At 41.3% G+C, this 12,371-nt stretch overlaps 2 protein-coding genes across 5 annotated transcripts in view; one reads left to right on the plus strand and one right to left on the minus strand.

Moving 5' to 3' along the window:
- Positions 1-2,965, plus strand: part of LOC110972036 (dynamin-2-like) — a 28,808-nt gene extending 25,843 nt beyond the window's left edge. For 2 of the 4 annotated variants that reach the window (XM_051945363.1, XM_051945362.1), the window contains exon 20: positions 196-2,965. In XM_051945363.1, the coding sequence (XP_051801323.1) occupies positions 196-262 (67 nt within the window). In that variant the 3' untranslated portion in view covers positions 263-2,965. Of the gene's footprint in view, positions 1-192 lie in introns of all 4 variants that reach the window. The other 2 variants (XM_051945361.1, XM_051945360.1) reach the window with 1 other exon arrangement.
- Positions 2,944-11,404, minus strand: tmed1b (transmembrane p24 trafficking protein 1b). The gene is made up of 5 exons (XM_051945364.1): positions 11,113-11,404; positions 7,476-7,573; positions 7,185-7,374; positions 3,984-4,151; positions 2,944-3,879 (listed from the first exon to the last, which is right to left on the minus strand). The coding sequence occupies exons 1-5, from the start codon at positions 11,362-11,364 to the stop codon at positions 3,829-3,831; spliced, it is 759 nt and encodes a 252-aa protein (XP_051801324.1). The 5' UTR covers positions 11,365-11,404; the 3' UTR covers positions 2,944-3,828.
- Between the last annotated feature and the right edge of the window lie 967 nt (positions 11,405-12,371).

Genomic DNA, 12,371 nt, shown 5'->3' on the forward strand with positions numbered 1-12,371 from the left:
GCGCAATTTCATGCCTTTTGTGGCTTTGGTGAAAGTTCCTGGTGAAAGGAGACTCCTGGTGAAGGGTCGTAACTGTATGTTCTGGCTTTTGGTGGTTTGGCGCATGACTATCTCATGATATTTTTCCTTGCATGTGTTTTTCTGCCTCCCTCCCCCATCCCCCCACACCTTTCTTCCCCTCTCTTCTTGCAGCAGAAGACCCCCGGCTGCTCCCAACCGACCCACTGTCATACGTCCATCAGAGCCCTCCCTGCTTGACTAGAAACACCGTCAGTTTTCATCTGGTCATACAGACTTTGTTTACACTTCCTGTGTTTCTTTCAAGCAGAAATAGTCACTAAAATTAGTTTCCTGTAACTACAGACTACTGTAACTGGTAATCTGATGCTGTTTCAGTCTGTGCATTTCAGAAGCATTTTGTATGTAATTGTGACCTTTGTGTAGATAGCTTTTTTTTTAACAAGCACATGACATTTTCTGCTTTCAGTATTATGATGAAAAAAAGGGATACATTTGATGATTTTTGTGACTTTAAGGTTATGAACCCACGAGTCATCTTGAATTCTGCCTGTTTCGTATGAAGTGTCTTAAAACAGTATATGATTCGTTTTATATGACGGCAAGGAAAACACTTTTAGGAGTAATTTTTCTGAGTTGTAAAATTGCTAATGGTTTGTCAGTAATTTTACATGCTAAGCACCTCAATAAGTAAGCAGCACTTTTTGATAAAGTCAAGTGTCTCATAATTTGTCGCAGCTTCAGGTAGGCTTATTAAAATTAGACTGACCAATGGAATTTTATATGCTTCCGTATTCTAATTACTAATGTGTTTTTTTCAAGTATACTGTAGTTTAGCTTAATATTTCTCATTTGTGGACCAAGCAAACACAAGACAGAGGATATGGAAGGGGTTTTTTGCATGTGGGGCGGATGCTGCAGCAGTGGGATGTATTTTGGTGTAATGCTGAGAATTGTACAGCAGTAGAGGTAAGAATTACATTCTCTGGTCTGACAGTTACCTCCCACAACTGCTCATCCTCTGAATAAAAGTGCCTCCAGCGAAAATTTCTTTGTGATTGCTTCAGAAATCAAAGCCATAATGGAAAAAAAAACATGTTAAGAAAGAGGGCCTTTTCTTTCATGAAGTGATGGACTGAATAAATGAATGGGGGGAAAAAAAGGTGTTGTGGCTGGTGCTTCTTCTCGCTCCTTGGTGGTCTCTGCTTTATTTCTCTTCTTTGCAAACAGGCATGAGAGAGCTCAGGTTAAGACTTGTTTTTTTGTTTTTTTTTTGCATGGTAGTAAAATGGAGACAGCCGAGCAGAAATGTTTCACTTTCGTGTGTGCAGTCTGGCAAGACCTTCCCTCCTCACTGTACGATGGAGCTGCGGGTCGCCATGGAAACCGTGGTTGCTAGTGGCAACACACAGTAGATAGTGGTACTAGTTGCTTTTAGGCTCTTCACAGGAGCCGAGCAGGAATGAGTGAAGGCATGCAATTCTGTTCTGATTTCTAGGGATGTGCTCCTTTGTTTCTTTTCAGCTGTGTTGTCCCTGATGCTCTTAGAATCCCAAAATAGGAAATCTTAACATCTTCTCATGGTCCTCTCACACAGGCGGCCGCCACAAGTCCCTTCTCGTCCGAGCCACTGGTGAGGGAAACTCACATGTTGCAGATTTGGACTCTGTAGCCGCAAAGCAGCTCAGACATCAGGTGCAGGAGGAGTCGAGTCCTCGAGATGTTCAGGTGTATCTACTGTCTGTGTCATTTGAGCATTTCTGAAGCTGCTAATGCAGAAGTCATGGGCATAGATTATGACACTAGTTGGACTAAAGCTGGCATTCTGTGTATGTTGCAAATAAATAATGATGAAAAACTTAATCATAAACCTTAATACATGCAGATATGTTATTGAACTGATTTAGTATTTCAGGTTTTTATTATATATAAAATGTTGACGTTTTTGTATAAACACTGAAATACTTCAATATAGTTTATCACTTGAAATATTTCTGTCAAACCTGAAAACTAGAAGTCAGAAGAAAAATCAGTTAATGCCAAATTGAGACCAAGAATCCATCTTACGAAAAGCATAATCTTCATATATTGAACAGACATTGCAGTATATTGTTTAATCTTCCTTCTGAACTAAAAAATAAAGCCAATTACACATCAGTTACTTCCTTTTTTTAATCTGAAGACACTAAGAATGACCTATATGTTTAAATCTAACTGATAAGCTTGTCTGTTTATACTGCACAAAAAGAAAATCCTCCAACTTATGCTGGGCTGTTTCACAGTTTCAACTAATTCAGTGTTAAATCAGGTCAGGTAAGTGCAGATATTTCAGGCTTATTCCTAAAGAATTTAATAAAATATTATTTGGTAGTGGTTTGTGTTTTTAAACCACTGTTACCTTGCTGTCAAAAGCTGTTTTGCAAATGTTTGTGAGGTCAGACATTAGAGGGAGCTCGTACAGTAGCAAATATATTCTGTGTCTGCACATGTGGATCTCTTGTTAGTTTCTGTGGTGCAGGGAAAATTCCTATGTCATGTAAATGTATCTAAAATATACAAAACTGCTGAATCAGTATGGTTTCCTGAATGTTAAACTTTCCTATTAACTGTACTAAGGTTTCATGCACTAGAAGAAATGCTTTTATTCCCAAAGCACATAAAAAGGAAAGCAGAAAATGGATTTTAAGAGCAAGGCTTTGTGGTTGAATTTTGTTTAACTGATAAAAAATTGACTGGAATTAATCACCACATTCTTTAGAAGGTAAACTTTAGTAGTTTTTTATTCTGCAAAGGCAACTCACATCAAAGTAGCTCCTGTGTAAAAATGCATTTATTATGATCAATGCCTCCCATGAAAACCTGATTTTTAATTATCTTACAGAATATGCAACAAGCGTCTTCTCTTAGTAAAAAAAAAAAAAAATGTTTGAGTAAAATTAATTTTATTGACACATGAACATACATCAGAATAAAACAGCATGTTTGATCGTTTAAAAGGAAAAGATAGAGGCCAGAAACACACACCAAACTATCAGCATGTTCACACTGGATTATCCTCATGCATACCTGAACTGACATTCAAGTACAAACGACACATTTATCTGGAAATGAACTGTCACATGTACATTACTGGCAACTACACCAGAAACCATCCCTCTTTCTTATTCTGCATTCATATTTATCAACATATCAGCATTGACTTGTACTTGAAAAAAGACATCAGTAACCTCTCAAAAAAAAAAACTCCCTCCATAAGGCTGTAACCAAGGAAACACTGATCACACTTTAAATCACCAATGTAATGGCAGGATCTTACACTGTCAGGACTACAAGAACAAATATATTCCAACACCACTATTGCACATAGTTATCATCTGGAAACCAGCAGAATAGGAGTGTCATTTAACTGACCAGACACCTTTACCAACGGGAAAGTTACCTTTAGCGAAAATTTCCCCAACCCCTTTAACCACCTTCAGAAATGTAGGTCAGCAGTTTCACGAAAACAGTTCCTAATTGCTTTTGTGGTGAGATTTTGACATTAAAGGCACTGCATGAAATGAAAACAACTTTCTCAGTCTCTCACACATCTGGTTACCCTTTATGATCTTTTATAATTATTGCTCACAAACGGATCTGATCCAAGGTTTTTAGGAAGTGAATACCTTTTGAATGTTTGTTGACTGCTGGTGTTCATGAAGAATAAATGAACAATAACAGAGCACAATTTGAATGGGTAACCAGCAAAACATCGTTGTGCTGGACTGTTCTGCTTCCCAGCCTGTACCGTATGAACGGAAAATAATAGCTCTATGTGCAGACGCGCCGCTTATCGTCAAACAGTCTGCGGACAGTGTAGACCTGTGCAGAAAGACAACAATATGTAAGTGACTGCATTTTAAAAGCTGTGACAGATTATTAAAATAAAGAGTCAATTCTTTGAGTGCTGTTAGAGATCTATGTACCTGCGTGAGGGCCACACACAGCATCACCAGCACACTGGCGCACGACCAGAAGGAAACTCTCCAGAGGTTATCCTCCAGAAGGTTCCGGTCTCGTGCCTCAAAAGCTCGCAACACCGTCTGCATCTGCCGACTGCGCTCCAAACGTCTGTGCAGAGAGTCCATGGACTCCTGAGGGCGGTTGAACACGGGGGTGAAAACACAAACAGAGGACAAAGATTTAGGGGTATGAATCAGAGAAAAAGACAGAAGAAACAAGACTATGTCCACATTTTGAGTGCACAAATATGTCCCGTTGAGTAGTTTCAGTAATAACAGCCGTATATTGCTTCACGCAGTTTAGAAGAAGTGAGTTTTCTGTGCAGTTTTTGATGTTGTGACCATAATATTGCGTCACGCAACCCTCACTGTGGTTTAGATTATTTAGTCTGCTCTACATAATAACTAATGTTTCCATCAGGTGTCAGTAGTTAACAGATTTCCAGTAGACAATGTTAGCCAAAGGTTATGATTGACGTAAATTTGTGTTTTCCTCAGTGTCAGCAAATCCCGAGAAGAGAACAAAACCAACAGTGCGTTAGTCTGTCTTTCAAAACTTTCTCACTTCCCCAGCGTGCCTGTGGTTCATAACCCTAACTCATTTTGTTCCGACAAAAGACACACAAAAATGGACCACACATGTAATTTCCCTTTCTAAAAACAGCGCTACAACGCTTATCGTACAGGAGTTAGTGAACTTGTTGGGAAATATTTTTAGTTGTGTACTAATACACTCTAATTAGTACTTCTGACAACAGGTGCCTTTGTTCATGTCTACCCTGGAGATTGTTTAGACATGTCAACGCTGACAACACGGGCTTATTAAAGGTAGAGTATGCAATTGCAGAATCATTAAAAGCATCTTAATGTCCTAATAGCAATCAATAAACAAAGTGTGCTGTTCTTAAAAATAAATCTATATTAAATACAAAAAATATCTGTGGCAGTCACATGCCTAAAATCTTGTCCAGTCGTTGCATCTGGTTTGCGTCAGATGACTGGATGGTCTACATGCCTATAATCTGCCTCTGGATTCATTATGAGTCTTCCACTAAGCCGCATTTTATAACTGCACCTAAATCTAGAAAATCTTGCACTGTTAGACATGCCGGATGATCATATCGATTTGTATTTCTGCATCTTTATAGTCTCAATTTTCTGGTTTTATTAGTTTATACATATCTGTGTATATGTTTGCCACCAATCTGTGTCGTAGCCTGATTGTGAGCAAGTGTTGTATTCATCTTATATATTAGCCTATACTGGCTTTGAATAGAACGTTTTGCAAATGTTGTGATGTGGCCTATTTGTGCGTTTTTACACATGAGGTAATGTTGCCACACAGCACTCCTCTTCCTTCCCTCTCATGTACTATGTCATTAATGAGCCATTAGTCATGTGACCTGGAGTGACTGCATGTTCTGGTACTCCCCATTAGTCAGTTAAAACTGAAGAAGCCTCTTGGATAAAGAGGTGAAATGACTTCAAAAACCTACAAGAGAGGTCCAGTTGATTTTTACTAAAGCTCCTACGACTCCTGCATTAGTTCCTTAACAGTGTTTTGGAGGAGTGGCTTTGCAGGGAGACCTAAAGGGAGGCGGTGGGATATTTATTTTTTGATTTGTTTGCTTTCAGACTTCTTTTTTCTCTTGCTGGTTTCTATGATCCTGCACGCTCTAGCTTTAAAGGTTCCATTTCGTGAAAGTCTGTTTCTATTGCATTTTGTGGTTGATGTAAACTTGGGAGATGTAAAATAAAAGCTGTGAAGATGTTTACTTCTGCCATTTCTTTCTAAAGCTTCTTCTACTAAGTCTAAAATGCTCATTTATTAGCAGAATAAATGTTCCACTGTTGATTGCAAGAGTGAACACAACGGTCTTCACGCAGTCATCTGAGGAACTGATGATCCGGTAGATTATTTTTCTTTTTGACTGCACTGTCATCATCCATCCATCCATCCTCTATACACCGCTTTATCCTCACTAGGGTCACGGGGGGTGCTGGAGCCTATCCCAGCTGACTTGGGTGAAGGCAGGGGACACCCTGGACAGGTCGCCAGTCTGTCACAGGGCTACATATACAGACAGACAATCACACTCACATTCACACCTACGGGCAATTTAGAGTAATCAGTTAACCTCAGCATATTTTTGGACAGTCGGAGGAAGCCGGAGTACCCGGAGAAAACCCACGCATGCACAGGGAGAACATGGAAACTCCATGCAGAAAGATCCCAGGCCGGGATTTGAACCGGAGATCTTCTTGCTGCAAGGCAAAAGTGCTAACCACTACTCCACTATGCAGCCGCACTGTCATCATAACAATGGAAAAATCTTTGTGCATCATGTCGCTAATTAAACCATTAGCTTTGAGCATATGGTCACCGGCCACAGCTCTGTGGACATTGTAAAACTGAGAGACACTTAGAGATGGTGGAAACTTTAAGACTAATTTAAATAGGGACAGAGTGGGTTAATGCGTTCTCATGTCACCTGTTGTGTGTCAGTGCAACATAAACTCAGTTTGGAATTTCTATCATGCCTAACTTTTTTTAGATGGAAACATCACCAATTCAGAGCATAGTGTTGTTCTTAACTTATATGTATGGTGAACCTGTCAGATGACATTGTGATTAGAATATCAGTAGTTTAGCCATGCAGAGAAGCAACTTTGAAACAGCTCTGAAGTGACTGCTGGCTAACATGTAGTCCTAATGGGCTGCATTTCAGTCACTTCTTTATACTTGCTCTGTTGTCTAACAACAGCAACAGAAACATGTAATGTCATCTAAATGAGAACAGTTTTACTGGGAATTCAGTTGTATTAAAATGCAGTGTGTGTGAGCAGAAAGAACAGGAGAGAAGCAAAACTAGCTAAAATTATGGGTCATACCGTCACGGTGACATAACATCTTAGCAGAGAGAGCTGAAAAATTGAAAGACACATTCTGGGGACATGCAAGACTTTCAGGAATTTGCTGAATGGGAGCACAGTATGGGACAATAAAAGGGTCAAAAAACACAGTGAAATAGCTTTCCTTTTACAATACGAATTTCTAAATTTCAGGCCATTTGGGTTCTGTAAAAGATCTTGAGACTTTCTGAATTGTAATTTGCACTATATTAATAAAACTGAATTGAATTAAGTCCAAAACATGCATCTGACCCGGATGTCTTCCAGCTTGTATTCAAGAAGGCTTCCATCAGGCTCCTCTAACCCTGGCCACTCATCGTCCCCTCCCACATCTCCTCCTTGACCTTCGATGATGATCTCAAAAAACACCATCTTCTCAGAGAAGCGACTGAAGCTGTTGTCAAAGCAGATTTCATAATCTCCCTCCTCTGTGGGTTCCACCCTGAATTAACAAGGAGTAAAAAGATCAACAACAAGCAAACAGGGCAAAACACTGGAGGGTCACTCATCAATGAAATATGATCAAGGCCTCGGGTCACTTACACGTGGACTCCATCAGAGCGTCGAGACTCATAGACAAGCTGGACGCCTTTAGGGGAGACGATGGTGACGTCTACATCCATACCAGCACCTGCTATCACCTGGAAGTACACACACAAATTCACATACACAGTAAGCAACACATTGATTTTCAAAAGACTAAAATAGCATCAAGGATGTTGCAGTATTTAGCTTGAATCTAAACTGCTAGGTCACCAGGACACACTGAGGGAAACATTTTCAACAGAGATTATATGTGCCTTTCAAGACAGAGCACAGGAGTCTCTTAGATTGAGACTCTCCCACTAAACAAACAAACTGCTGACAAGCAGGACTTCACATTACAGGACTTGCTGTATAGTTTGTTTAAACTTACATGTTAAATCCATCTCTAGTTATTTGATTAAACCTCTAAAAACTCATTTCTGGGTATAAAAGTCACATATTTTAAAAAGTTCCTTCAAAAATGATCCCATTCTGTCTTAAAATGACTTATATGTAACTCTACAACCTGGAATCTTTCAAATAAAATGGGTAATTCAAAAATTTGCTGCTGGAATTTGATGCTTGATTTTATGCTCCTGTTTCTACCCCTTTCATTATTCTCTGGGTAAGCCAGGACCAGGTCCTCACTTCAGGCGTGAAAAACCGGATGCAGTAGCACCAGGATCTGAAACCATCATACAGCCTATTGTTTACTTAGTGGTTACAGGGACTTACAAAGCAGCTGTGTGTAGTGTGTTATCTCCAGGCGTAAACTAACCATGACGTCACCCGTTGGTTTCAACGCCGAGAAAATGACGCCCGGGTTTTGCTACTTCCTGGTCGCCGTTTTGGATTTTTTGGAGCCAGTGACGTAAAAAGCGTCATCAAACAGACTGGACCGGAGAGCAACTAGGGGCAGGATTGGCTGAGAACTCTCTTATCCCGCCCACATTTTACCGCAGAGGCTTCTGTTGCTGTCTATCAAGTATAGCCACGCCCCCTGGCTCCGCCAACTTTAACGATTTATTTAAAATTCAGTATTGATTTATTTTAAGATCGGCCACCTGATCTCTCATTTTGACCATGAAAACTAACGGGGAAAAATCCTGAGCTGTAGAACATCAGTCTATCAAATTTTATTTTTTCCAAAAATGAATTGGGGTCTATGGAGAAAAAGCTTTTTGGAGCCAACCCTAGCGGACGGCGTGATATTGCAAGTTTTTGACACTTCTGGGTTGGCTTCAATTCTGGAGCCAGATGCTACGTCCACTATATATACAGTCTATGGTTACCTCATTTACTGTGCAAGATTTTGTTACTTTTCTGAGTGAAGTGTGAACACCAAGAAAACTACACCTAATGTCAAGCATGGTGGTGGCAGTATCAAAAGTCCTTCTATTGCATTTTCTCATAGTACAAAAAAGTAGGTGGTTTTTTTTTCAAAGTAATGGTTAACCTTCCAAATGTCTCCAGTTCCAACAGTAAAAAAGTGTGTATGTGTGTATGATTAAACTGAACTTTACTGTCATTTCACACAGTGTGATAAAATGTCATTTTAGAAAATAGAAGCATATAGAAGCTTGTTAGGAACAAGGAGTCAAAGCTCATTTCGTTAGGGTAATGATGGGATACCGTGCTGTTATTTTACACCATCTGATCCTTGCACAACCAAAGCCAGAGTTGTGCTTGTATTCGAGGCACAAGAACAAAACTATTCCTGGAAGGTGCTTCCCCAGTTTTTCTCCGTTTCTCTAAATCTGTTTGTGATATTTGTGGATGGGTGTCCGGTTTGACAACCAGAATCACGTCGTTGCTTTTTCCAGATGACGTGTTTCTGTCCATTTCATCAGTCTGTGTACCAAAGCTTTTAGCAGCTAAAGGTGAAGCGGGATGAGAGTCTGAGGTCCTCTGTTAAAAAACTGGTGGATTGCTCAATCTCGGAATTTATATTTTTGTGGATCTTATTCAGGAGTAATGAGAAAAACAGAGTACGAAACCGAAAGACGTATTGGGGTCAGCATCAGCAGTACTGTGGGTGTTATGCCGGACTTTCCTGGTTTTAAAAACTGAATCAGAAGACAAAGCTCACAATTTGCCAGTCAATCTAATCCTTCTCTACAGTCATGAGTTGGTGGTGACCAAGAGTCAGCTCGCAGATACAAATTAGACCCTCCATAAAAACTTAGGCAAAAATCCTTGATTATGCGAATAAATATGCGGGGTTTTTATGCCATTTTATGCAGGGAAATTGCGGAAAGTTGCAAAGTATGCGAACAGTTGTGAAATATGCAAAAATATGTGCGATTCACCTGCCGTCTGGCCGCGAAGGGATATGTCCTCTAATCAGACACTGGGACTGCTGCGGGGTTACTGGACTGACAGCCTGTGCTTTGGGAGGGGGAGAAGCTCACAGCAGCACCTGCTGCTTGCTGAGGACAGTAACTGCAGAATGATCCGAGTTTTCCTGTCAGTCTCCAAAACGGCAGAAAAAGTCCCTAGATTTGTGGCTAGTCGCTTTTGACAAAAAAGTTGCTAGGATGCTTTGGAAAGTCGCTAGATTTAGCGAGAAAGTCGTTAAGTTGGCAACACTGGTGCCGCGCTCCGCATCAGCTCGTGCGTGTGAATGCGCGAACTGATGACGTCAGGCCGGCCGTCACATAAAAACTCACTCACAACTCCATTTATATTGGTTATAGTTTTCTCATTTTATGCGGAAATTGTGAAATCAAGCGGGACCCGCATATTTCTCTTTTTTTTCGTGGAAACGTGAGATTCTTGCAGGAATTATGCGCCGTTTTGTGGGGATTATGCGGCCTTTTGGGAGATAATTGACCCCCGCATAATCAGCGGCATTTTGGTGATTCATGCGGGAATTCATGCGATAGCATAATCGCGTTTTTCTGGAGGGTCTAACAAGTAGTCGAATGAGTTTCCTCAGGAGGGGGGCTAGGCTCAGCCTTAGAGGTAGGGTGAGGCGCTCATACATCTGGAGGAAGGTCAGAGTAGAGTCACGCTTCCTTTGAGTCGTAAGGAGTCAGCTAAGGTGATTTGGGAGTCAAATTAAGATGCCTTCGGAACGTGTTCATTAGAAGGTCTTTCAGGAGGACGGTAAAGGTAGACCCAGGACTCGCTGGAGGGCATACACATCTCATCTGGCCTGTGAACACCTTTGGACTGCCCCAGGAAGAGCTGGAGGACATGATTAGGGAACGCATTGTGTGTGAATGCCCTGCTTAGGCTGCTTTCAGGGTGAAACAACACCAAAAAAATGAAAGAAAATGGATAAATGGTTCTTTTGAGTATGCACTTATGTTACAATCTTGCACTACTGACGGTAGATTAAATCATTGACTGTGGATTTTAAATGCTGATTTTTCTGGAAAATGTGAGCTAGGTTTACAGAAAATTATTATTAAATCTGAACGATCTAATTATTTGGTTAATGAGGAATGCAAGATGTTATTTGCTAACAGATACAGTGAAATTCTGGCTTGTCACAATATGCACACACCACCAGCACGTCAGCTAACGTTAGCTAAAGGAAATACCGGCTCGTAAATATTCGTATAACGGTTCAATTAAACCCTCTAGGAGACAATATGTAATCAGCTGTGAAGACACTGAGTGAATGTGTCAGCTGAGCACACACAGTTACCTGATATTCGACCTCCATCGTGCCATTCTTTATTGCTGATTGGAAGAAACACTCGGACCTTCCAGCAGGTAGCAGGAACGTGAACTCGCTGTCCTGGTTCTGCCCGAAACTGCGCACAGAGTCGACACACACCAGAAACACAACCGCAAAAACCAGCCGCTGACCTCTGTTCCTGGGTTTCCCCCGGAAAATATCCATGGCGAAAATATTTCCCAACACGGGGCTATCTAAGTTCTGCCATCTCCTCTGCATCCCTCTTCCGCAGCAGAACTTTACGACGTTGTGATTGGCTGGAGGCGCCCGACCGAGGGTAACGCTGCGGACCAATCAGAGGGCGAAGAGTAGCAATCTTCCTCCAATCTCTGCAGGGATCCGCATAGATATATACAGGATCCGGTCCTCACTAAGAGGAAGCGTGAACGCTACAGTGTGCTCTTTATACAGGGCAAACCATGGTAAAACGGTCCCACAAACTAGCATGTCTATTGTTGACTTTCAGAATTTGAATAAATCTACCAGACTATTTTTTTCTTTCTTTTTTTTTCCAAACGCACGCCCGCACGCACGCACACACACGCACACACACATAGAATAGAATAGAATAGAATAGAATAGAATAGATCTTTGTACAACATGATATCAAATATACAGTATGGAAACACTTTGTGGTTAGAGACCTGCTCTACACATGATGTGAATTGCACTGACATAAATACTGAACCTGTATGTGATATTGTCATTCAGGGGGAGCGAGCAGATATTTGACAGCTTGGGGATAAAAGCTGTTTTTGAGTCTGTTGGTTTTGACTCTAAGTGTCCTGTAATGTCTACCTGAGGGGAAGGGGGAGAAAAGAGAGTGTCCCGGTTGTTGTTATTGTGAGAGGTCTCTGGTGGTTCCCCTGGCTTTCCTCTGAAATCTGCTGGTTTAAACATCTCTGAGGGGTGATCCCAATCACCTGCTCTGCTGCTCTCACCACCCGATGCAGGTGTTTCCTGTCCTCTGCAGTGCAGCTGGTGAACCACACTGTGCAGCAGTAGGTCAGTAGGCTCTCAATGGTGGAGCGATAAAAGTTTAAAAGCAGCTTTTGGAGGAGATGAGCCTGACGCAGCTTCCGGAGGAAGAATAGTCTCTGTTGGGTCCTCCCCACCTGGTATGTAATGTGGGTGGACCATGTGAAGTCCGCAGACATGTGGACCCCAAGGAACCTGAAGCTCTCCACCCTCTCTACCTCCTCTCCATTGATGTAGAGGGTGGAGTG

This window comes from Acanthochromis polyacanthus, chromosome 3, assembly GCF_021347895.1.
Source record: "Acanthochromis polyacanthus isolate Apoly-LR-REF ecotype Palm Island chromosome 3, KAUST_Apoly_ChrSc, whole genome shotgun sequence".
Classification (NCBI taxonomy): domain Eukaryota; kingdom Metazoa; phylum Chordata; class Actinopteri; family Pomacentridae; genus Acanthochromis; species Acanthochromis polyacanthus.

What these genes read in the sequence shown, in the direction of transcription:
- tmed1b (XM_051945364.1), bottom strand. Translation starts at nt 11,364, where the DNA reads ATGCAGAGGAGATGGCAGAACTTAGATAGCCCCGTGTTGGGAAATATT. An exon ending in CGATGGAGGTCGAATATCAG is followed by an intron (nt 7,574 to 11,112) that starts GTAACTGTGTGT and finishes GTGTACTTCCAG; the next exon opens with GTGATAGCAGGTGCTGGTAT. An exon ending in ACAAGCTGGAAGACATCCGG is followed by an intron (nt 4,152 to 7,184) that starts GTCAGATGCATG and finishes AACCGCCCTCAG; the next exon opens with GAGTCCATGGACTCTCTGCA.